Source organism: Mobula hypostoma, chromosome 6 (genome assembly GCF_963921235.1).
Source record: "Mobula hypostoma chromosome 6, sMobHyp1.1, whole genome shotgun sequence".
NCBI classification, from domain to species: domain Eukaryota; kingdom Metazoa; phylum Chordata; class Chondrichthyes; order Myliobatiformes; family Myliobatidae; genus Mobula; species Mobula hypostoma.
This window is the reverse complement of record NC_086102.1, coordinates 34,011,368-34,037,000: the sequence shown is the minus strand read 5'-3', so window position 1 is coordinate 34,037,000 and position 25,633 is coordinate 34,011,368. Positions and strand designations below refer to the sequence as shown.

At 40.5% G+C, this 25,633-nt stretch overlaps 1 protein-coding gene across 2 annotated transcripts in view; it reads left to right on the top strand.

Moving 5' to 3' along the window:
• The window catches only part of LOC134347920 (target of Nesh-SH3), a 347,223-nt gene that overhangs the window by 317,100 nt on the left and 4,490 nt on the right, over positions 1–25,633 (top strand). For both annotated transcript variants that reach the window (XM_063050550.1, XM_063050549.1), the window contains 4 exons: positions 2,874–2,953; positions 9,873–9,902; positions 20,034–20,192; positions 22,465–22,587. In XM_063050550.1, the coding sequence (XP_062906620.1) occupies positions 2,874–2,953; positions 9,873–9,902; positions 20,034–20,192; positions 22,465–22,587 (392 nt within the window). The remainder of the gene's footprint in view (positions 1–2,873; positions 2,954–9,872; positions 9,903–20,033; positions 20,193–22,464; positions 22,588–25,633) is intronic.

Here is a 25,633-nt window from a genome sequence, read left to right as displayed (position 1 = left end):
CAACTAATTTCTAATTGTACGGTTAGACTAAGGAAATGAGTCTGTGTTTGAAATCTATACAGGTAAGGTGTGCTATGAAGAAGGTTAAACCAGTAAATATGTACATGTCTCTACAGGTCTGCTGGTAAATGCACATTCCAAGAATGCCATGGGAGCAGATATTTGCTTAAAATTATTTCTCTATCATTTCAACATGTATAAATACCATTGTTGTCAAAAAGGATCTCGTGCTTTCCTTGCATATATGACGAATGAACTCTTCTTGGGCTTCCAGCCAGGTACAGATATTGATTATAACCGACATTTTGATGACAAACCCTGCCATCTTCTTTAGGGATGATGCCTAGGTATGTCTAGTCTGGTGGTACTTATATCCCCATTGTTGGTTCTCTCCTGATTGGTTAATCCTCATCCAATCAGGTTTCTGCTCTCCCATCTTGTTTACAATTGAATTCCAGTTCTTACTTAGATTGCAACCTTTGTTTTTTGTTAAAAATTCTTTTCCTCTAGTTTTATTTCAATGGCTTTCTTTACCTGGCAGTCCCAAAAGCCATTGGTATGGTACAATACTTCTGTTTCGTTGTGTTGTGTTTTGGTAGCAGAACACTACATTCTCAATTGCCATAGGATTGACTTCAATGGTACAAAACCAAGAGCAGAAACCTGATTAGATGAGGACTAACCAATCAGGAGGGAATGGAACACGGAGGTATTAATAACACCGGACTAGACATGCCCAGGCATCATTCCTAAAGAAGATGGTAGAGTTTGTCATCGAAACATCGGTTAAAATCGATAACTGTGCCTAGCTGGAAGCTTGAGAAGAGTTTTTTCATCATTGTTGTCTTTTACTAAGATATTTCATAGCTTCTTTATCAATGGAAGTACAAACTTCACGACCACATGACAGAACATGACATCTTTTGTGTTCCCTGCAGAAGGATGGCAGTAGATTGCCTTGATTTGAAACTATGGAAGGTTAAGGAATATTGATAAAAGTTATTCAGAATCATTAAGTGTTTGCTTTAAAATCTACAGGATTTTAAGAATAAATATACAAGGCTGTGTGGAAGGATCAGGGAAGTATGTTTAATTGAAAAATTCTTTCAAAAATCAGAAAGATGGGTTAAGTGTGTTCTTTCTGCACTGTGTCACTTGTTTTAAAGGATGTATTTACACTTTTGCTCTAAAAGAATATCTCAGCATTATGAATGTTGACTTAAATTGTTCACTATTTTTAATTAATTCCAATGTAAAGCAATTATAAATGAAGACAAATCGGGTTTATGTTTGGTAAGTGGATCTGCATGTCCTGAACAACAAGTTCTTTAACAGTTCCCACATGTGCTGCTCAACTTATTGAGTTCCTAAAGTAGTTTCTTTGCTTCAAATTCCAGCGTCTGCATTTTTCAACAGTACTGAATGGGGAAAATTTCATTGTTTTTGTGTGCTTGCTGTTCCCTTGGCAGAACACAATTGTGCATAGGAAAAAGAATATGCTTACACAGGAAACCCTGAAAATCAAACATAAGTAGTTCTATGAACCTAGAGATTCTTTTGTTTGCTCATGGGCATTGTATATTAGAACTAAGGAATTATTGATTTTAGTCAGAGGAACCAAGATGAACTCCAACTGTTTCTATGAGTCTTTACAAGAATATCTCATAATGGAATACCAGCAAACCTGTTCTTAAGATGTTACAGTACTTGTATTCACCAATTACAATAGTTGCATTTTGGGGTCAGAGTCATAGAGCCTTAGAGAAGTACAGCACAGAAGCAGGCCCTTCAGCCCATCTAGTCCATGCCAAAACTATTTAAACTGCCTATTCCCATTGATCTACATTGTCACCGTGGCCCTCCATACCCCTACCATTCATGTACCTATCAAAGCTTGTACTGGCAAGTCATTCCATACTCTCACAACCCTCTGAGTGAAGAAGTTGTCCCTCATATTCCCCTTAGACTTCTCACTTTTCATCCTTAATCCATGAGCTCTGGTTGTAGTCCCATGCAACTTCAGTGGAAAAAGCCTGCTTGCATTTACTCTCTCTGTACCCCTCATAATTTTATATACTTCTATCAAATCTCCCCTCAATCTTTACTTATAACTCAAGTCCTCCAGACCCGACAACATCCTTGTAAATTTTCTCTGTACTCTTTCAACCTTGTTTACATCTTTCCTGTAGGTAGGTGACCAAAACTGCATATAGTACTCCAAATTAGGCCTCACCAACGTCTTAAACAACTCTAACATAACATCCCATCTGCTGTACTCAGTACAGTGATTTATGAAGGCCAATTTGTCAAAAGCTTTCTTTACAACCCTTAGAAACAACATCTGTGCTTCTGCTGAAAGTTGCAGTTGGAACAATTGCAACAAGTTCTTCTGAAATTCGGGTTGACAGCCAGCAAACTATGTGTATCTGAGGGGTGTACTTACGCATTGTTGAGGGATGATTTGAATCACATAATCTTACTGTGGAATCTAGTATCCAATATGATACAAACTGCCCAAAAATAGTTGTGTGATTTCAGGAAATTCAATTTAGAGCAAACCCAGACCAGCTTAAACAAGATTTGATTTTGATTTTGTTTTTATTGTTTCCTCTCTGAGCTGTAGATAATTATTATTTCGTCACATGGCTGAAATGTTCTTGAATGGATTTTGGAGTATGCGTGGATGATCTGTGATTGCATTGGATTTGAGTTAAGAAGTAAACTTTCAGTCTGAATTCTTTCCAAAGTACAGTTTAAAAAGGCAAATGCACATTCATTTTTGTTCTGAACAGTTGAGTAGAGTGGGTTGTTCTTAAAAATAACAAAATAATTTTTTTATGTTTATTAATGTATTTTCTACCCATATTTAACAGCTATACGTTTTCAGTGACACCTACAAACAAACATGGCAGAGGCCCATCTAGTGACTCACTTGCTTTTGTTACTGAATCAGGTAAGCAGATATTTCTAATGGAAGTATGGGGAAACTATGAGTTCAGTCATTCAGTTACACTATGCTGATCTGTGTCTTAACTTTTAGCTATCTGCCTTGCTTCCATAACCTCTTACTGATAAGTCTCATGGAAAATTACCAATATTAATTCTGAAATTTATAATTAATACTGCTGGTTGCAGGGAAGGCTGATGAGAGAAGAACTACTTTTTTTTTACTGTAAAGAAATGTTTCTTACGTTACCCTTCAATGGCTTACCTTTAATTTTGAGAGTCCTTAATTATAGATTTATGCAGAGGAAGTAACTTTTGTCTGTCAACGTAATGCTGACAAGACCAACATGGTAAGTATGGGGAAGATAGGGCCATTCAGATAAAGGAAGGAATATGTGCTTGGAGGTGAGGTCTAAATGAATGATTTGCATCAGCATTTATGAAGTAGAAGGGTGTGACAGTCATACTAAAATGCTGGAGTCTCTTGAAGGACATGAATGTTGCCCCAGTGCCTAATATATCCCGGGTTAGTGAGAGAGGCTAGAGATGACAATGCTGGGACCGTGACCAGTATTTTCATGGCAAGTGGATTGGGAAAACTAAGTTAGTACTGGACCTCAAGAGAGAGAATTTGTAGAATGTCTAAGGGATGTTTTTTTCAGAACAGCTTGTTGCTGAGCCAACAGGGGGATCGGCTGTGCTGGATTGGGTGTGGTGCAATGATCCGGAGGTGATAAGAGAGCATAAGGTTAAGGAACTTTTAGGGAAAAGTGATCACAATATGATCAAGTTCACTTTGAAATTTGAGAAGGAGAAACTAAAATCCAATTTGTCCATATTTCAGTGGAATAAAGGAAATTACAATGGCATGAGAGGGGAACAGGCCAAAGTTGACTGGAAAGGGACACTAGCAGGAATGACAGCACAGCAGCAATGGCTGGAGTTTCTGCAAAAAATGAGGGAAGTGCAAGACAGATATATTCCAAATAAGAAGAAATTTTCAAACAGAAAAAGGACACTGCCATGGTTGACAAGTGAAGTCAGAGCCAAAGTAAAAGCAAAAGAGGGCATACAAGGAAGCCAAAGCTAGTGGGAAGATAAAGGATTGGAAAGCTTTTAAAAACATGCAGAAGACAGCTAAAAAGATCACTAGGAAGGAAAGATGAATTATGAAAGAAAGCTGGTGACTAATACCAAAGAAGATACTAAAAGCTTTTTTAAAGTATATAAAGGGTAAAAGAAAGTCAAGGATAGATATAGGACCAATAGAAAATGATACTGGAGATATTGTAATGAGAGGTGCAGAGATGGCAGAGGAACTGAATATGTACTTTGCTTCAGTCTTCACAATGAAAGACATCTACAGTCTACTGGACATTCAAGAATGTCAGGGAAGTGAAGTATGTGCAGTGAAAATTACGACAGTGAAGGTGCTCAGGAAGCTTAATGGTCTGAGGGTGGATAAATTTCCTGGACCTGATGGAATGTACCCTCGGGTTCTGAAAGAAGTAGCTGGAGAGATTGCGGAGGCATTAGCAATGATCTTTCAAGAATTGATTGATTCTGGCATTGTAGCGGATGACTAGAAATTTGCAAATGTTACTCTGCTATTTAAGAAGGGTGGGAGGCAGCAGAAAGGAAACTATTAGGGATAAGATTACAGAGTACCTGGAGGCACATGACAAGATAGGCCAAGGCCAACATAGTTTCCTGAAAGGAAAATCTTGCCTGACAAACCTACTGCAATTTTTTGAGGAAATTACAGGCAGGGTACACACAGGAGATGCAGAAGATGTGGTGTACTTGGATTTTCAGAAGGCCTTTGACAAGGTTTCACACATGAGGCTGCTTAGCAAGATAAGAGCCATGCAATTACAGAGACATTACTAGCATGGTTGGAGCATTGGCTGATCAGCAGAGAACAGAGAGTGGGAATAAAGGGATCCTATTCTGGCTGGCTGCCAGTTACCAGGGGAGTTCCACAGTGGTCGGTGTTTGGACCACTGCTTTTTACGATGCATGTCAATGATTTGGACTATGAGATTAATGGATTTGTGGCTAAATTTGCCGATAATACAAAGATAGGTGGAGGAGCAGTTAGTGTGAGGAAACGGAGAGCCTGCAGAGAGACTTAGATAGTTCAGGGGAATGGGCAAAGAAGTGGCAAATGAAATACAATGTTGGAAAGTGTATGGTCATGCACTTTGATGGAAGAAATAAACGGGCGGACTATTATTTAGATGGGGAGAGAATTCAAAATGCAGAGATGCAAAGGGAATTAGGAGTCCTTGTGCAGGACACCCTAAAAGTTAACCTCCAGGTTGAGTCAGTGGTGAAGAAGGCAAATGCAATTTTGGCATTTGTTTCTAGAGGTACAGAATATAAGAGCAGGGATGTGATGTTGAGGCTCTACAAGGCCCTCGTGAGACCACACTTGGAGTATTGTGTGCAGTTTTGGGCTCCTTAATTTAGAAAGGATATACAGGTACTGACATTGGAGAGGGTTCAGAGAAGATTCATGAGAGTGAGTCCAGGAATGAAAGGGTTTACCATATGAGGAACGTCTGGCAGCTCTTGGGCTGTATTCCCTGGAGTTCAGGAGAATGAGGGGGGAGTCCCATAGAAACATTCCGAATGTTAAAAGGCCTGAACAGATTAGATATGGCCAAGTTATTTCCCATGGTAGGGGAGTCTAGGACAAGAGGGCATGACCTCAGGATTGAACGACGTCCATTTCAATTAAAACAGAGATGTAGAGAAGTTACTTCAGTCAGAGAGTGGTAAATATGTGGAATTTGGTGCCACGAGTGGCTGTGGAGTCCAAGTCATTGGGTGTATTTATAGAACATAGAGCACAGTACAGGCCCTTCGGCCACAATGTTGTGCTGACCCTTAAACCCTGCCTCCCATATAACCTCCCACCTTAAATTCCTCCATATACCTGTCTAGTATTTAAGGCAGAGATAGATAGGTTCTTGATTAACCAGGGCATCAAAGGGTATGGGGAGAAGGCAGGGGAGTGGGGATGACTGGAAGTATTGGATCAGCCCATGATTGATTGGCAGAGCAGACTCAGTGGGCTGAAAGGCCTACTTCTGCTCCTATATCTTATGGTCTTATGGGCTTATACTGTTCTATAATCATTCCTATAATCACCTCTGTTAAATTGATCACCATTTACCCTCCTATCATGAAGGAAATTAGAATCTGAATTAATTAATCCTTTTAGTGTAGGTAATATCCTAGCAAATCAGTGCTGCAGTCCACTTTTTCCCCACCATGCAGTCAGTGCATCTTATCTGATATGCACTTTGTAAAACTGAATGCAGTATTTCAGATGGGTTGTAAGCTGCTTGAAACTGGTATACTTCCTTTCTATTCCAGTGCTACTGAAAGATACAGACCACCAGTCATAGGTGGTGCTAGAACAGTCCAGCACAGTACAGGCCCTTCAACCCACGATGTCATGCCAACCTCTACACTAACGTCAATCTAACCCTTCTCTCCCATGTACCCCTCCATTTTTCTTTCATCTATTAGTATTTTATACTATTTTTGTACCACTAGTTTTTATTGATATACATACTGCATAGATTAGATTATGAGGACATGCAGTCCTCTTTTATTGTCATTTAGTAATGCATGCATTAAGAAATGATACACTATTTCCTCCGGTGTGATATCACAAAACACAGGACAGACCAAGACTGAAAAAACTGACAGAACCACATAATTATAACATATAGTTACAACAGTGCAACAATACCATAACTTGATGAAGAAGTCCGTGAGCACAGTAAAGTTCAAAGTCTCCCAAATGTCCCACATCTCATGCAGATGGGAGAAGGAAGAAAAACTCTCCCTGCCATGCCCGACCACAATCCGACTCTGAGTCATCCGAAAACTTCGAGCTCTGATCAGCTGTCCGACACCGAGTACTGAGCGCCATCTCTGTCCGAATGATTTGACCTCCTTCTCAGTCGCCAAAAGCAGGCAAGGCCGGGGATTTTGAGGCCTACCCTAAGAAAGATTCCCGACCACGCAGTAACGACAGCAGCGGACGAGCGTTTCAGAAATTTCTCCAGATGTTCCTCTGTGCTTTCACGTCCATTCTCCATCAAATCAGAATTGTCCACGGCCCCTATTTAACGGATACAATATCATTTTTCACCAGAGGGTTGCGCGCGCGCAGGCGTGCTGCCATCTTCTCCTCCCGCCTATATTGTTGAATTATATTGCAAGAACATAGCAAGTGGTATAAAGACAGATAGACAATGTGTCTTTGGGAATGACAAAAATTGTGGCAAAAGTGGAAAGGGGAATCTATCCTAAGGAACTTGGATAAAGTGCAGTCAAACTAAAACCATCTGTAATACTGTTATTTTCCATTCCATAATTAAAGTGTTCAAGTGTTCAACCATAAGTATTTCTTTCAACTGTTTCCCAACACTGGAATTTATTTTGAAGTTATTAGCTAAACAATGGAACTCTGGCAGAATGTAACAAAGGAGCATCTTTAGCTGAGGTTTTTGCTCCGACATTTATGAATGTATTTCACTGTGAGAGTTCTAAAGTACAAAAGATAATATTTCAGTGTGGGCTGATTTTATTTTTAATTCTGTCTACGCCACTTCTGAATTGTTTCTGCTTCTTTGTCTGCTGCCAACTCTCCAATACTTTATCCAAGTGACCTTCAGCAAAGTGAGTGAACAGCAACTAAACTAAGATTTATTTTACGCCTTTAATATAGCAAAGCATATGAGTGCATTCAAAGAAAGAATAGCCATGATACAAAGACATTTAAAGATACCTGGAGAATATAACTAGGAGGATCGATCAGTTGTCCATATGCCACTAAATTGGGCTGGAAAGATATCTATAGTTTCACTATTAACTTGCAGACAAATAAAGTCGAGGTCCAATGAAATAATTTGAACAAAGTCTGCATATTTAACTTTGGTCTTGCAGAACTTCTGGCATATGATCAAATGATATGAGAAGATAATGGGATTAAAAGAATGTTTTCTTCCCCTTTTTACCTGCTGGATTAATAGATTCCAAAAGGCATGCTGTCTTAAAATTGTGAACAATGTTTATTCTCAAAATTCAAGTACGATTTATTGTCAGAGTACATATATGTTGCCACATACAACCCTGAGATTCTTTTTCTGTGGGCATACTTAGCAAATCGATAGAACAGTAACTGTGAACAGGATTAATGAACAACAAACTGTGCAAATGCAGATATAAATAAATAACAAGCATGAAATTACAAGATAAAGAGTCCTTAAAGTGAGACCGTCGGTTGTGGGAACACCAGAAGTAGAATGAGTGTAGTTATCCCCTTTTTGTTCAGGAGCCTGATGGTAGAGAGGTACTAACTGTTCTTGAACCTGGTGGTGCGAGTCCTGAGGTAGTTGTACTTCCTACCTGATGGCAGCAGCAAGAAAAGAGCAAGGCCTGGGTGGTGAGGATCTTTGAAGATGGATGCTGCTTTTCTACAGCAACATTTCATATAGACGTGCTCAATGGTTGGAAGGGTTTTACCCGTGATGTACTGGGCCGAATCCACTACCTTTTGTAGGCTTTTCCACATATTTAAACCACAGTTTTGTAAAAAATTTTAGCCTCTAACCTCCAGTACGTAATCAGAGAGTATGCAGCTTTCTAAAGGAGATCTGAGATTGTTAATTTTTAAAAATAGTATAATTTCAAAAACATATTGCCTGAGTTGATGTTTCTTTTTGAGGCAATGCTTCTCTAAGGATGATGACCCTTTTTCTCTCTCCATTTCATTTGCACAACACAATTCATGGGATCACAGTCAAGTGTATTTTGCACTCATGCCAAGGTACTATTAGAAGTAACATATGTCAATCCGGTGAGAACCTGAAATGATAGAGTAAACTGTTGATCAAAATAAAATAAGACAGTTGCTAACTAATCAGACAATCTGTCATAGTGCTGTTTAAAAATATAGCCGGACTATATAACACAGACTAAACCTCACTGTGCCCATCTTACAGATATCAATTATTTTTTTTAAAACATATTGAATCAGACTTTATGACAAAATTCTGATTGTACAATTAAAATGAAAATTTGCTGTTTCTGTTGAGCACCAAGAAAAAATTCTGAATGTCCTTAAATCCAGCAATTTAATTTAAATAGCTATTTCAGATAGATAAAAGCAGAAAAAGCTGTAACGCAATTAATGATACTTATTTTCAGGACTGCAGAGGTTTCCTGTTCTTCAAGACTAATCACACATACTTGCCAAACACAATGCAAGTTCCATATGCAGACACAAAAAGCAAACATTCTTTTCGATCTTTCCTTAATTCCACAGTCAATCTCCTGAGCCTTGCAGTCAGTACTTGGATTTCTCTGAATGTCACTGCACGTGATATTGGGAATATGAACAAGACCACAATATCTCACTAAGCATAGAGACAATAAAAATCAGAGCAGCATGAGAACGGAGAGCTGGAGCATTAGTGTGGAGAGAACTTCAGAGTTAGATTTAGTGCAGTTGGACATGCAAGAAGCCCAAATATTAGTGGAGAAAAACAAAATGAAAAATACAAAGATATTTCTATTTTTAATAGAAATCCATGACACCAACTTCACATCTTAGTGATTTGAACTTATACCTTAATGTTTCTGTAAACAGACTTTTAAAAACGCTACTCAAAATAATTTTAAAATCAATTCTCTCAATTAATGTCATTCACAGATTTAGGCAAACACCAGCTCTTCAGACTATTGATTTCAAAACCAATACAAAATAACATATCTGAGTCAGTGTTTGTTAATTTATTCTTTTGAATTGTTTCTACCTTTGTGATTGTTTCACACACTTTGTAAAATTTCATGTTCTAACATTATTTTTCAATATTAATTTTCTTTCCCTTCCCCTCTTATAGCGGACCCCAGCGTAAGTGAATACATACCAGGTAAATGCAACAGCTCCATTTAGAATGTATTTCTCTGATGAAAGAGTGTGAGATGAAAACTAAAAGCATTGTAATGTGTTAATGTTGTGTTCATCTGCTCAACCCATTGAGTTCCCTCGGTACATTGTTTGATGACTTAAAGTTAGACTTACACTGTTCCCCTCTGCCATCTGATTTCCAAATGGACATTGAACCCATGAACACTACCTCACCTTCTTTATTATTTCTGTTTTTGCACCATCTAAAATTTAACTGTTTAATATACATATATAATTACTTATTTTTTTCTATATTATCATGTATTGTATTGTAATGCTGCTGCTAAGTTAACACATTTCACGACATATTAAACCGGAGATATTAAACCTGATTCTGATTCTGTTTCCTCTATGTAGCACAGGTGCACGGCCGCACGGTAGCTGAAATGCTTCCGTGCACATAGCCTTTGTTGCCCCACTGCTGGAATTTTCTTTAATATAATGTTCCATTCAAGTACTGTGCAGTTTTCAGGCTGTGTAAAAATTCCCTGCTCACAGCAATGGTTCAGTCCATGCAGCTGTTAAAAAAAAATGGAGGGAACTTTGGACACTTACGTCACTTCCACCCACCTATTGACAGGTGTAACTCAAATATATCATCTTTGATGTAATTGAGATAATTTGGTAGTTTTGAAGAGATATTGTCAAATTGAAAATATAATTAATAGATTTGTTTCTCTTCCAGTAAACTGCTGTTTTTATTACTTTTCTCAGAATTTTATTGTGATAATGTGAGCCACACCATAAAGACAGGATTACAATAATTGACCAAAACAAGTATTTTCCGTATTACATGGTTCCTAAAATGTTAATCCATGGGGTTTTCTTCTTTCCTTAAAAAGCTTCGACCTGTTCATAATTTACAGATTGGTAAGAATGGTCACACGGAATGCACCGTAAAGCTGGTGCAAAGGGGAAAAGAGGAACTGCTTGAGGAAAGGATGCAGAAGGCAGAAGATGAGTAAAGAACCTACAAAGCAGAAAAGAGAAAACTGAAATGAAGGGGGAGAAAAGGTGGCCTGCAATGTTTAAGATGGGCAGGAATGGCAGCTCAACATTTATGGGGTTCACTTGAGATTGAGAAGAGCCAGTGGGGGAAACTGTAAAACATTGAAGTGATCAGCACGCGAGGTCAAATAGATTGAAGTGAGGAACATTTTATAAACTGAACAATCACATTTATGGTGGCATATTGTTGGCCTCACCAGTCAGAAGGAGGTATAAGAGCTAATATGTAGGCAAGCTTCTGAAAAGTGCAAAACAAAGGCAGCAAAATTAAGAATTTCATTTACCCCAACCTAATTTGGGATTATGGCTGAATCTGCACTGGGATTATAGCCCTCCAAATTCCTACTATCCATGCACTTAACCAAATATCGGAATCAAGCTCGCATGGATCACTTGTGCTGGCAGCTCACTCCATTCTCTCATGACGCTGAGTGAAGAAGTTTCCCCTCATGTCCCCCTTAAACTTTTCACCATTCACCATGAACCCATAACCTCTGGTTTACTCCCTCCCAACCTCTGGGGAAAAAAACTGCTTGCATTAAACCTATCTATATAGGTAGAGAGACAGAGGGGTGTAAAGTGAGGGTAGAAGCAAAAAGTACAAAGAAGGAGAAAAGTAAAAGTGGCAGGCCGACAAATCCAGGGCAAGCATTAAAAAGGGCCACTTTTCAACATAATTGTATAAGGGCTAAGAGAGTTGTAAAAGAGCGCCTGAAGGCTTTATGTGTCAATGCAAGGAGCATTCGTAATAAGGTGGATGAATTGAAAGTGCAGATTGTTATTAATGATTATGATATAGTTGGGATCACAGAGACATGGCTCCAGGGTGACCAGGGATGGGAGCTCAACGTTCAGGGATATTCAATATTCAGGAGGGATAGACATGAAGGAAGGGGAGGTGGGGTGGCGTTGCTGGTTAAAGAAGAGATTAACACAATAGAAAGGAAGATGTGGAATCGATATGGGTAGAGCTGCGTAACACTAAGGGGCAGAAGACGCTGGTGGGAGTTGTGTACAGGCCACCTAACAGTAGTAGTGAGGTCGGAGATGGTATTAAACAGGAAGTTAGAAATGTGTGCAATAAAGGAACATAGAAACATAGAAAATAGGTGCAGGAGTAGGCCATTCGGCCCTTCGAGCCTGCACCGCCATTTATTATGATCATGGCTGATCATCCAACTCAGAACCCAGCCTTCCCTCCATACCCCGTGACCCCTGTAGCCACAAGGGCCATATCTAACTTCCTTTTAAACATAGCTAATGAACTGGCCTCAACAGTTTGCTGTGGCAGAGAATTCCACAGATTCACCACTCTCTGTGTGAAGAAGTTTTTCCTAACCTCGGTCCTAAAAGGCTTCCCCTCTATCCTCAAACTGTGACCCCTCGTTCTAGATCTCCCCAACATCGGGAACAATCTTCCCGCATCTAGCCTGTCCAATCCCTTTAGGATCTTATACGTTTCAATCAGATCCCCCCTCAATCTTCTAAATTCCAACGAGTACAAGCCCAGTTCATCCAGTCTTTCTTCATATGAAAGACCTGCCATCCCAGGAATCAATCTGGTGAACCTTCTTTGTACTCCCTCTATGGCAAGGATGTCTTTCCTCAGATTAGGGGACCAAAACTGCACACAATACTCCAGGTGTGGTCTCACCAAGGCCTTGTACAACTGCAGTAGTACCTCCCTGCTCCTGTACTCGAATCCTCTCGCTATAAATGCCAGCATACCGTTCGCCTTTTTCACCGCCTGCTGTACCTGCATGCCCACTTTCAATGACTGGTGTATAATGACACCCAGGTCTCGTTGCACCTCCCCTTTTCCTAATCGGCCACCATTCAGATAATAATCTGTTTTCCTATTTTTGCCACCAAAGTGGATAACTTCACATTTATCCACATTAAATTGCATCTGCCATGAGTTTGCCCACTCACCCAACCTATCCAAGTCACCCTGCATCCTCTTAGCATCCTCCTCACTGCTAACACTGCCACCCAGCTTCGTGTCATCCGCAAACTTGGAGATGCTGCATTTAATTCCCTCATCCAAGTCATTAATATATATTGTAAACAACTGGGGTCCCAGCACTGAGCCTTGCGGTACCCCACTAGTCACCGCCTGCCTTTCTGAAAAGGTCCCGTTTATTCCCACTCTTTGCTTCCTGTCTGCTAACCAATTCTCCACCCACACCAATACCTTACCCCCAATACCATGTGCTTTAAGTTTGCACACTAATCTCCTGTGTGGGACCTTGTCAAAAGCCTTTTGAAAATCCAAATATACCACATCCACTGGTTCTCCCCTATCCACTCTACTAGTTACATCCTCAAAAAATTCTATGAGATTCGTCAGACATGATTTTCCTTTCACAAATCCATGCTGACTTTGTCCGATCATTTCACCGCTTTCCAAATGTGCTGTTATCACATCCTTGATAACTGACTCCAGCAGTTTCCCCACCACCGACGTTAGGCTAACCGGCCTATAATTCCCCGGTTTCTCTCTCCCTCCTTTTTTAAAAAGTGGGGTTACATTAGCCACCCTCCAATCCTCAGGAACTAGTCCAGAATCTAACGAGTTTTGAGAAATTATCACTAATGCATCCACTATTTCTTGGGCCACTTCCTTAAGCACTCTGGGATGCAGACCATCTGGCCCTGGGGATTTATCTGCCTTCAATCCCTTCAATTTACCTAACACCACTTCCCTACTAACATGTATTTCGCTCAGTTCCTCCATCTCACTGGACCCTCTGTCCCTTACTATTTCTGGAAGATTATTTATGTCCTCCTTAGTGAAGACAGAACCAAAGTTATAACAAAGTTAGAACAGCAGTTATAATGGGTGACTTCAATCTACATGTAGACTGGGTGAACCAAATTGGTAAAGGTGCTGAGGAAGAGGATTTCTTGGAATGTATGCGGGATGGTTTTTTGAACCAACATGTCGAGGAACCAACTAGAGAGCAGGCTATTCTGGACTGGGTTTTGAGCAATGAGGAAGGGTTAATTAGCGATCTTGTCGTGAGAGGCCCCTTGGGTAAGAGTGACCATAATATGGTGGAATTCTTCATTAAGATGGAGAGTGACATAGTTAATTCAGAAACAAAGGTTCTGAACTTAAAGAGGGGTAACTTTGAAGGTATGAGACGTGAATTAGCTAAGATAGACTGGCAAATGACACTTAAAGGATTGACGGTGGATATGCAATGGCAAGCATTTAAAGGTTGCATGGATGAACTACAACAATTGTTCATCCCAGTTTGGCAAAAGAATAAATCAAGGAAGGTAGTGCACCCGTGGCTGACAAGAGAAATTAGGGATAGTATCAATTCCAAAGAAGAAGCATACAAATTAGCCAGAGAAAGTGGCTCACCTGAGGACTGGGAGAAATTCAGAGTTCAGCAGAGGAGGACAAAGGGCTTAATTAGGAAGGGGAAAAAAGATTATGAGAGAACACTGGCAGGGAGCATAAAAACAGACTGTAAAAGCTTTCATAGATATGTAAAAAGGAAAAGACTGGTAAAGACAAATGTAGGTCCCCTGCAGACAGAAACAGGTGAATTGATTATGGGGAGCAAGGACATGGCAGACCAATTGAATAATTACTTTGGTTCTGTCTTCACTAAGGAGGACATAAATAATCTTCCAGAAATAGTAAGGGACAGAGGGTCCAGTGAGATGGAGGAAGTGAGCGAAATACATGTTAGTAGGGAAGTGGTGTTAGGTAAATTGAAGGGATTGAAGGCAGATAAATCCCCAGGGCCAGATGGTCTGCATCCCAGAGTGCTTAAGGAAGTAGCCCAAGAAATAGTGGATGCATTAGTGATAATTTTTCAAAACTCGGTAGATTTTGGGCTAGTTCCTGAGGATTGGAGGGTGGCTAATGTAACCCCACTTTTTAAAAAAGGAGGGAGAGAAAAACTGGGGAATTATAGACCGGTTAGCCTAACGTTGGTGGTGGGGAAACTGCTGGAGTCAGTTATCAAGGATGTGATAACAGCACATTTGGAAAGCGGTGAAATGATCGGACAAAGTCAGCATGGATTTGTGAAAGGAAAATCATGTCTGACGAATCTCATAGAATTTTTTGAGGATGTAACTAGTAGAGTGGATAGGGGAGAACCAGTGGATGTGGTATATTTGGATTTTCAAAAGGCTTTTGACAAGGTCCCACACAGGAGATTAGTGTGCAAACTTAAAGCACACGGTATTGGGGGTAAGGTATTGGTGTGAGTGGAGAATTGGTTAGCAGACAGGAAGCAAAGAGTGGGAATAAACGGGACCTTTTCAGAATGGCAGGCGGTGACTAGTGGGGTACTGCAAGGCTCAGTGCTGGGACCCCAGTTGTTTACAATATATATTAATGACTTGGATGAGGGAATTAAATGCAGCATCTCCAAGTTTGCGGATGACACGAAGCTGGGTGGCAGTGTTAGCAGTGAGGAGGATGCTAAGAGGATGCAGGGTGACTTGGATAGGTTGGGTGAGTGGGCAAATTCATGGCAGATGCAATTTAATGTGGATAAATGTGAAGTTATCCACTTTGGTGGCAAAAATAGGAAAACAGATTATTATCTGAATGGTGGTCGATTAGGAAAAGGGGAGGTGCAACGAGACCTGGGTGTCATTATACACCAGTCATTGAAAGTGGGCATGCAGGTACAGCAGGCGGTGAAAAAGGCGAATGGTATGCTGGCATTTATAGCGAGAGGATTCGAGTACAGGAGCAGGGAGGTACTACTGCAGTTGTACAAGGCCTTGGTGAGACCACACCTGGAGTATTGTGTGCAGTTTTGGTCCCCTAATCTGAGGAAAGACATCTTTGCCATAGAGGGAGTACAAAGAAGGTTCACCAGATTGATTCCTGGAATGGCAGGACTTTCATATGAAGAAAGACTGGATGAACTGGGCTTGTACTCGTTGGAATTTAGAAGATTGAGGGGGGATCTGATTGAAACGTATAAGATCCTAAAGGGATTGGACAGGCTAGATGCAGGAAGATTGTTCCCGATGTTGGGGAAGTCCAGAACGAGGGGCCACCGTTTGAGGATAGAGGGGAAGCCTTTTAGGACCGAGATTAGGAAAAACTTCTTCACACAGAGAGTGGTGAATCTGTGGAATTCTCTGCCACAGGAAACAGTTGAGGCCAGTTCATTGGCTATATTTAAGAGGGAGTTAGATATGGCCCTTGTGGCTACGGGGGTCAGGGGGTATGGAGGGAAGGCTGGGGCAGGGTTCTGAGTTGGATGATCAGCCATGATCATAATAAATGGCGGTGCAGGCTCGAAGGGCCGAATGGCCTACTCCTGCACCTATTTTCTATGTTTCTATGTCTATATCCCTTGTAATTTTGTCTCCACCCAATCTTCTACATTCTAAGGAATGAAATCCTAACCTATTCAATCTTCCCTTATAACTCAGGTCCTCCAGTCCCAGCAACATGTTTGGACATTTCCTCTGCACTCTTTCAACCTTGTTTACATATTTCTTGTAAGTAGATGACCAAAACTGCACACAATATTCTGAATTAGGCCTCACCAACATATTGTACAACTTCAACATAACATCCCATCTTTTGTACTCCATACATTGATTTATGAAGGCCAATGTCCCAAAAGTTTTCTTTACGACCCCATTTACCTTTGACGGCACTTTCAACAGATTATGGGCCTGTATTCCCACATCCCTTTGTTCTATCACACACCTCCTGTTTAAGACCTACCCTGATTTGTCCTACCGAAGTGCAAAACCTAGCTTTTATCTGCATTAAATTCCAACTGCCATTTTTCTGCCCCTTTTTCCAACTGTTGCAGATCCCTCTACAAGCCATGATAGCTTTCCTCACTCTCCACTACACCCCCACTCTTGATGTCATCTCTAAATTTGCTGATCTAGTTAGCCACATTATCATCCAGATTGTTGATATAAAGGACAAAGGACAAAGGACCCAGCACTGATCCCTGTGACACTCCACTAGTCACAGGCCTCCAGTCAGAGAGACAACCCTCTACTACCACTGTCTTGCTTCTCCCACAAAGCCAGTGTCTAATCCAATTTACTACATCATCCTGAATGGCAAGTGACTGAAGCTTCTTGACCAACCTCGCATGTGGGACCTTGTCAAATACCCTTCTAAAGTCCATGTAGACAACATCCACTTTCCTGATAACTTCCTCAAAAAGCTCCATAAGATTGGTTAAACATGACGCACGTCACACAAAGCCATGCTGACTATCCTTAATCAGTCAATGTCTATCCAAATACTTGTATATCCAGTCCCTTGGAATACCTTCCAATAACTCTCCTGCAACTGATGTCAGACTCACTGACCTATAATTTCCTGGTTTCTGTTTAGAGCCTTTTTTAATAACATTGGCAATCCTCCAATCCTCTGGTACCTTTCCTGTAGCTAACGATGTTTTAAATATCTCTGCTAGGGGCCAGCTATTTTTGCACTTGCCTCCCATAGGGTCCAATGAAACACCTTTTCAGGTCCTGGGGATTTACCCACCCTGTTTTGATTCAGGGTAGCAAACACCTCCTTCTCTGTAATTTGTACAGGGTCCATGAAGTTGATGCGGCTTTGCCTCACTTGTGTAGATTGTATCCATCTTGTGAGTAAACACAGATGCAAGGAATTCATTTAACATCTCCCCCATCGGTTTTGTCTCCACACATAGATACCATTCTGGTCTTCCAGAGGACCAAGTTTGTCCCTTGCATCCTTTTACTCTTAATATGCATGTAGAATCCCTTAAGATTCTCCTTCATGCTGGATGCTAGAGTAACTTCATGCCTTCGTTTAGCCTTCCTGATTTCTTTCATAAGTTCACTCTTGCATTTCTTGTACTCCACAAGTACCTCATTTGTTCCTACTTGCCTATACCTGCTATGCATCTTTTTTTTCCCCTTAACCCAGAGCCTCAATACCTCTGGAAAACCAAGGTTCCCTACACTTGTTATCTTTACCTTTTATTCTGACAGGCACATACAAGCTTTGTCCTCTCAAAATGTCCTTTTTTCAGGGCCTCTACTTTCCAAGTACACCTTTGTGAGAAAACACTCTGCCTCAGTTGGCACTTGCCAGATCATTTCTCTATCACCTAAATTGGCCTTTCTGTAATTTAGAATCTCAACTCACTGACCAGACCTATCTTTTTGCATATTTACTTTGAAACTAATGGCATTGTGATCACTGGATGCAAAGTGTTCCCCCACACAGACTTCTGTCACCTGCCCTGTCTCATTCTCTAATAGCAGATCAAGTATCACACAATCTCTCTTTGGGACTTCTATGTATTGATGAAGGAAACTTTCCTGAACACATTTGACAAACTCTATCCCGTCTGGTCCTTTTTCAGAATGGGATTCCCAGTCAATATGTGGAAAGTTTAAAATTACCTAATATAACAATCTTATGTTTCTTGCAACAGTCTGTAATCTCTTTACAAAATTGTTCCTCTAAATCCCTAGGACTGTTGGGTGGTCTGTAATATAGCCCCATTAACATAGTCGTACCTTTCTTATTTCTATGTTCCACCCATATTGCTTCACTAGTCATGTTCTCCAATTTGTCCAGTTAACTGCCCTGACATTCGCCCTGACCAGTAACAGCACCCCTCCTCCTTTAATCCCTTCTGCCCTGTCACGTCTGAAAGAATAGAACCCCAGAATACTGAGCTGCCAGTCCTGCCCATCCTGCAACCAAGTCTCACTAATGGCTACAACATCATAATTTGTTGATCCATGTCCTGAGCTCATCCGTCTTTCCTACAATACTTCTTGCATTCAAATATATGCAGCTCAGAACACTAGCCACACCATGCTCAACCTTTTGATCCTTACTTCGTCTGAGGTCCTACTAACATCTGCCTCCACAACCTTTCCAGTAACTGTTCTGGCATTCTGGTTCCTATCCCTAGTAACTCTAGTTTAGTGAGTTTCAGGCCAGATACATTCCCAGTATAGCAGTTAGCATGATGCTATTACAGCTTGGAAGTTGGAATTCGGAGTTAACTTCCAGCATCCTCCATAAGGAATTTGGAATGCATGGGTTTTCTCCAGGTGTTCCAGTTTCCTCCTACAGCCCAAAGCCATGCTGGTCATTGTAAATGGTCCCGTGATTGTCAGGTTCGCTGGGACAGTGTGGCTTGAAGGGCCTACTGTGTGTTGTAATGCATAAAAAGAGAGACTCCCAAATTTATGAATATTTTGCAGTACTCAAGTAGGACAAGATGAAAGACATAAGCTTATTACAAGTTTTGAGAGGTTTCCAAACAATGGAAAGCCCAAATGGATCCTTGTTGGTTTATGAATTAGGGGCAGGACTAGTCCACTCAACTTCTCAAACCTGATCCACTATTTATTAAGGTCAGGGTTTTTAAGGGGTTGCTATAAGTAGTGGCCCCTGATTTTTAAAATGACACTAGTTCTAGATTGATTCCTCTTGTGGGACATTCAGCTAGTTTAAGTTTTGGCACCATTATTAAACAATTTAAACTAATGTGAGGAAAGCGAGACCAGTATAAAGAACAAAAAGAGAATAGTGAATACTGTGTGGTTAACATTTCTATATCTTTATAAACCAAAGTATTGAAGGCTCATTAATAGAGACTGCAAAGAGCATGCCAGTGGACGAATATTATTTGGGGGTGATTAGTAGTTATGTAGGAGGAAATAGAGACATAACTGGTAAGGCAACGTGTTGTGTCCTTGAGCAAGGCACTTAATCATACATTGCTCTGCGACAACACTGGTTCCAAGCTGTATGGGTCCTAATGCCCTTCCCTTGGACAACATTGGTGTCGTGGAGAGGGGAGACTTGCAGCATGGGCAACTGCTGGTCTTCCATACAACCTTGCCGAGGCCTGTGCCCTGGAGAGTGAAGACTTTCCAGGCGCAGATCCATGGTCTCGCAAGACTAAAGGATGCCTAAAAAACTGGTAAGTTTGTTGTGGAGCATAGAACCAGAGCACATCTTGTTTGTGGTTGTGCAAATGGGCCACAGATTCTGGCAAGTGTTTAATAATTCCATGTATTGAGATAGGTCCAATTTTTAGTGTAATTGTTTCCCTTTGTTTAATAGGAAAAGATGCAATCTGGACTCAGTACAGTTTCAAATTTGATTCGTATTCAGAATGCCAAGGCAAGCGATTTGTTAAACGAACCCGTTACAGGAAATTTGTCGGCATTGTACTGTGTAACTCTCTGAGATACAAGATTTACCTCAGTAATTCCCTCTCAGGTATGATCTGTTTTCTAGATATCGCTTTTAATACAAAGAAAAAAATGCACCTTGCACCTCTTACCAGTAGTGTAATTAGTTATTAGATTAATTGTGGGGGGAGGAAAGTTGCCATAAAGCATTTGTAAGATTGGCAAGTTAATTCAGCAGTTTTAGATTAAACTGGCTACTATGGCTCTAACACAATGCCAAGACGCACATTTTATTTCAGTATTTCCTGCATTACCTTCTCCGCTGTGAAAATACATATTTTTAATCAATTATTTGCCTAAAATCCATCCATTTACCAACTAGAAGATAATTCATATTGAAGAAATATTTGTGGCAGAAGAAATGGAAAGTGAATACTTTTAAGTGAATATAAAAAGCAGGAGAAAACAAATAATACTTAGTAACTATGCCGTATGTTACTGAGTTCCACATTGCACCATTCACTTGGTTTTCCTAAAGCTGGCCTTCATGGGTAGCTCCTGCAATATGGAGCCATCGGAACATCAGCAAAGGGCACGGACTCATGCCAAGTACCCAGCACAACAGTATGCAACATGAGCTTATTTTATTTAAAGTAAAATCTATGCATTTGTGAGTGTTTAAAATGAAAAACCAGGAGCTGTGTAACAAGAGAGGCATGATAGCATAGTAGTTAGCACCATGCTTTACAGTACCAGCAACCCAGGTTCAATTCCCGTCTGCAAGGAGTTTGTACGTTCTCCCTGTGACCACGTGGTTTTCCTCCAGGTGCTCCAGTTTTCCCCTCGTAGTCCAAAGATGTGTTGGTTGGTAGGTTGGTCATTGTAAATTGTCCTGTGATTAGGCGAGGGTTATCTTGGGGGGTGGGGTTGCTGGACGGCACAGTTCAAGGGGCCGGAAGGACTTATTCCACTCTGTATCTCAATATAAATAAATAAATAAATAAATAACATAAGGATTCTGAGATACAGCACAGGGCAGCTATCTTAGATCATTGCGACAAAAGTTATGAGAACAGTAACCGTAATCAAGCATCTCGAACTATCAATTCATACATGAGAATGTGGAGGAGAGAATAAATGGATGTGGTAGAGATTGTAATGCTTAGTTTACAAATCCCACTATGAGTGTTGTCATTATTTTTAGCATTTTCAAGATTCAGGGCTGTGCAGCAGAATGTTTGGAGACCAATCTGACAGTACCAAAATCACAAATTATCATGTTTAAAAGTAGATATGTGATGACACCACTAATAAAGTTTCACAGTTCCAAAGCACCAATCCCATTAGATTCTACAAGTTCAGTCATGTATAGTATAGTTTCTTGAGTAGAACAACAGTGATGAAGACGACATACATAAGAACAAGAATAAGTCACCATTCTGTCATAAATTTTGTATGTAAAACTTTAACCCGCTTTTAATAACCATCACAAAATGCTGGAGGAACTCAGCATGCCAAGCAGTGTCTATGGAAAAGACTAAACGATCTATACTTTGGCTCAAAATGTTGACTGTACTCTTTTCCATGGATGCTGCCTGGCCTGCTGAGTTCCTCCCGCACTTTGTGTGTGTTGCTTGGATTTCCAGCACCTGCAGATTTTCTCTTGTTTTTATAACTATTCTCAGATAAGCTTGTTGAACAGTTCAGTAAGATTATGCAGCTGTCAAGTAACTTGCGATGCTAACATGATCACAAAATGCAACTTTATCCAAAATGGAAAGTTAGTCTAGACGATATTGTGACAACATCCTCCCATACCTTGAGTATTTTGGAATTGTCAGAAAGGAACCTTGTCTCAGAAGGTGGATGCCACATGCATAAATATAAACATGCTATAAACTCATTGAGATAAAGTTCCTTCTACTGATGATTTAAGTAAGTCAAAATAGAAAATCTAGTGTGCTCATAGCATGGCTCGTAAATTTCAGTTAATTTCCTCAGCCACAAATATAATCAGTTTCCTATTATTCTCATTCCGTCATCCAGATGAGTAGTAGAGCATAGCGACCATATGGGAGGAAAACTGTTAAGTCATAGTGGGAACTCAGTGCTTGTATGTGTACTAACTTTCCAGATTATAATAAAGGTCATATTATTTATCAAACTGTTGTCAGAGTGAAGCTAAAAAAAAACGATGCATATTTAAGTTGCATCATGCAAGTTATGAACCACATGTCAAATTTATGTCATATTGTGGTTAGGTGAATCTAATTTATGCAATATGCATTTCTAGTCCCAGATTGAAAAGGAATTGCATCAATATTAAACCTGATTATATTCTTTGTGATTTCAAAATGCAGGCATTTTCTACAACATCGGAGATTTATCGGGGCACGGGGAAGATCACTGTCAGTTTGTGGACTCCTTCCTAGATGGGAGAACAGGCGAACATCTCCTTCCTGAACAACTACCAATCAGACAAGGTGAGCTTATTCTTGGTAATTATGCTCGTCTGATCTTACTCTCTCTTGGTCCAAAATTGTGCAAAATATTAACACATGTAACTATCCAAAATGGTAAGACTGCTGTGGTAATGGGCAGGTTAAATAACTATCAGGCTGTAACACATTTCATTGGATATGAACTCTGCGAGAGATGCTCCTGGCTCTACTTCAAGGAAGACAAAGGGCTTCAAACATGCCACTGCAGCATCTACCATTATGATATTGAGAATTAAAATTACAGGTTGGGTAAAAATTGTAGGTTGTTGTGTTCTAATTGCTCTGCCCTGTACTATTTTGGATTTGTAATTTCTGTCAATTTTTTGTACCTGGAAAATATTCTGTCAGGTATTCCTTTCCCCAGGCCTGGCTAAGGAGATCCGCCTGTGGCAGTGAGGGGAGGGTTTGGTGCCTGGGTCCACAGATTGACTTTGTACCTGATACTGCACGTATTCGAGTATGTGTCTTTTACAAGACCATAAAGCACAGGAGTAGAATTTAGGCTATTCTCCTACTGAATCTGCTCTGCCATTCAATCACAACTGATATTTTTGTTACAACCCCCTTTTCCTGCCTTCTCCCTTTAATCATCACTCCCTCACTGATCAAGAATCTGTCACTTCTTCTATAAGAGCTAGAGGGTGAAGATGAAATATGAGGGTAGCCTAGCTAATATTTTTTAAATTCCAGATTTTTTAATATATGTAAAAGGTAAGAGTTTTTGCCTTAATGTTCTATGTTCAATCTCTGCCTTAAATACACCCAGTGATTTGGCCTCTACAGCCATCTGTAGCAACAAATTCTACAGATTTACCACCCCAACTGAAGAAATAACTCCTTTACAGTTTTAAAGGATCGTCCCTCTAATGTGGCACAGAATAAAGGAATAATCTTTTAAAACGAGATTCTCCTACTAACGGAAACATCCACTCCATGTCCACTGTTCAGACCTTTCAGTATCCTGCGAGTTTCAATGAGATCTCCCTGCATCCTGGCAAACTCCATCAAGAGCAGGCCTAGGTACTTCAAAGACTCATTATTTATTCAGTGTTTCGCTTCTGGGATCATTTTTATGAATCTCCTCTGGACTTTCTCGAGGGTCAGCACATCCTTCCTTAGATGTGGGGCCCAAAATTGCTCACAATTTGCTAAATATGGTCTGATCAATGCCTTATGAAGTCTCAGTATTGCATCCTTATGTTTATATTATAGTGCTCTCAAAAACAAATGCTAACTTTGCATTTGCCTCCTTTACTACCAACTCAATCTACAAGTTAACCTTGAGGGAAATCTGCACAAGAATTCCCAAATCCCTTTGCATCTGATTTCTGCTATTTCTCTCATTCAAAAAAAACCTCTTAAGCCTTTCTTTGTCCTACAAAAGTGCATTACCCTCCATTGCATTCCATATGCACTTCTTTACCCATTCTCCCAACTTGTCCAAGCCCGGCTGCAGATTCCCTGCCTCTTCAACATGACCTGGTCCTCCACCTATCTTGATGTTATCTGAAAACTTGGCCACAATGCCATCTATCCCTTCAATTAGATCATTAATGTATAAAATGAAAAGTTGTGGTCCCAACATTGACTCTGGGGATCACTACTAGTCACTGACAGCTATTCTGAAAAGGCCTCCTTAGACCCCACACTCTGATTTCCATCGGTCGGCCAATCTATCCGTACTAATACCTTGCCTTTAACACCTTGTGTTAAAAATCCAAGTATGTAACATCCACCACTTCTCCTTTGTCCAACCTGCTTGTGAGCTTGTTAAAATATTCTAACAGATTTGTCAGGCAAAATCTCCTATTACTAAAACCACACTGATTTGAACTTATTTTATCACATACTTCCAAACTTCCATCCTAATAGTACTCTAAGATCATATAAAGGTCAGGCTAATTGCCATATAATTTTCAGCCTTTTAACTTCTTAAACAGCAGTGTCACATTTGTGATTTTCCAGTCATCTGGGATCCTCCCTAATTCCATTGAGACAAGTAAGATCCCTACTAATGCCTCCAGTTTTTTTTTTACCTACCTCTGAGAATTCTAGTGTAGTCTGATCCAGATGATTTATTCACCTTTCAACGTCCCCGACATCTTCTCCTCAGTAATGGCTACCAGCCTCACCTCTGCCCTGACTCTCTCAAATTTCTGGCATGTTGCTGGGATCTTCCACTGTGAAACATAAAAACATAGAAAATAGGTGCAGGAGTAGGCCATTCGGCCCTTCGAGCCTGCACCGCCATTTATTATGATCATGGCTGATCATCCAACTCAGAACCCTGCACCAGCCTTCCCTCCATACCCCCTGATCCCCATAGCCACAAGGGCCATATCTAACTGCCTCTTAAATATAGCCAATGAACTGGCCTCAACTGTTTCCTGTGGCAGAGAATTCCACAGATTCACCACTCTCTGTGTGAAGAAGTTTTTTCTAATCTCGGTCCTAAAAGGCTTCCCCTTTATCCTCAAACTGTGACCCCTTGTTCTGGACTTCCCCAACATCGGGAACAATCTTCCTGCATCTAGCCTGTCCAATCCCTTTAGGATTTTATACGTTTCAATCAGATCCCCCCTCAATCTTCTAAATTCCAACGAGTACAAGCCCAGTTCATCCAGTCTTTCTTCATATGAAAGTCCTGCCATCCCAGGAATCAATCTGGTGAACCTTCTTTGTACTCCCTCTATGGCAAGGATGTCTTTCCTCAGATTAGGGGACCAAAACTGCACACAATACTCCAGGTGTGGTCTCACCAAGGCCTTGTACAACTGCAGTAGTACCTCCCTGCTCCTGTACTCGAATCCTCTCGCTATAAATGCCAGCATACCATTCGCCTTTTTCACCGCTTGCTGTACCTGCATGCCCACTTTCAATGACTGGTGTATAATGACACCCAGGTCTCGTTGCACCTCCCCTTTTCCTAATCGGCCACCATTCAGATAATAATCTGTTTTCCTATTTTTGCCACCAAAGTGGATAACTTCACATTTATCCACATTAAATTGCATCTGCCATGAATTTG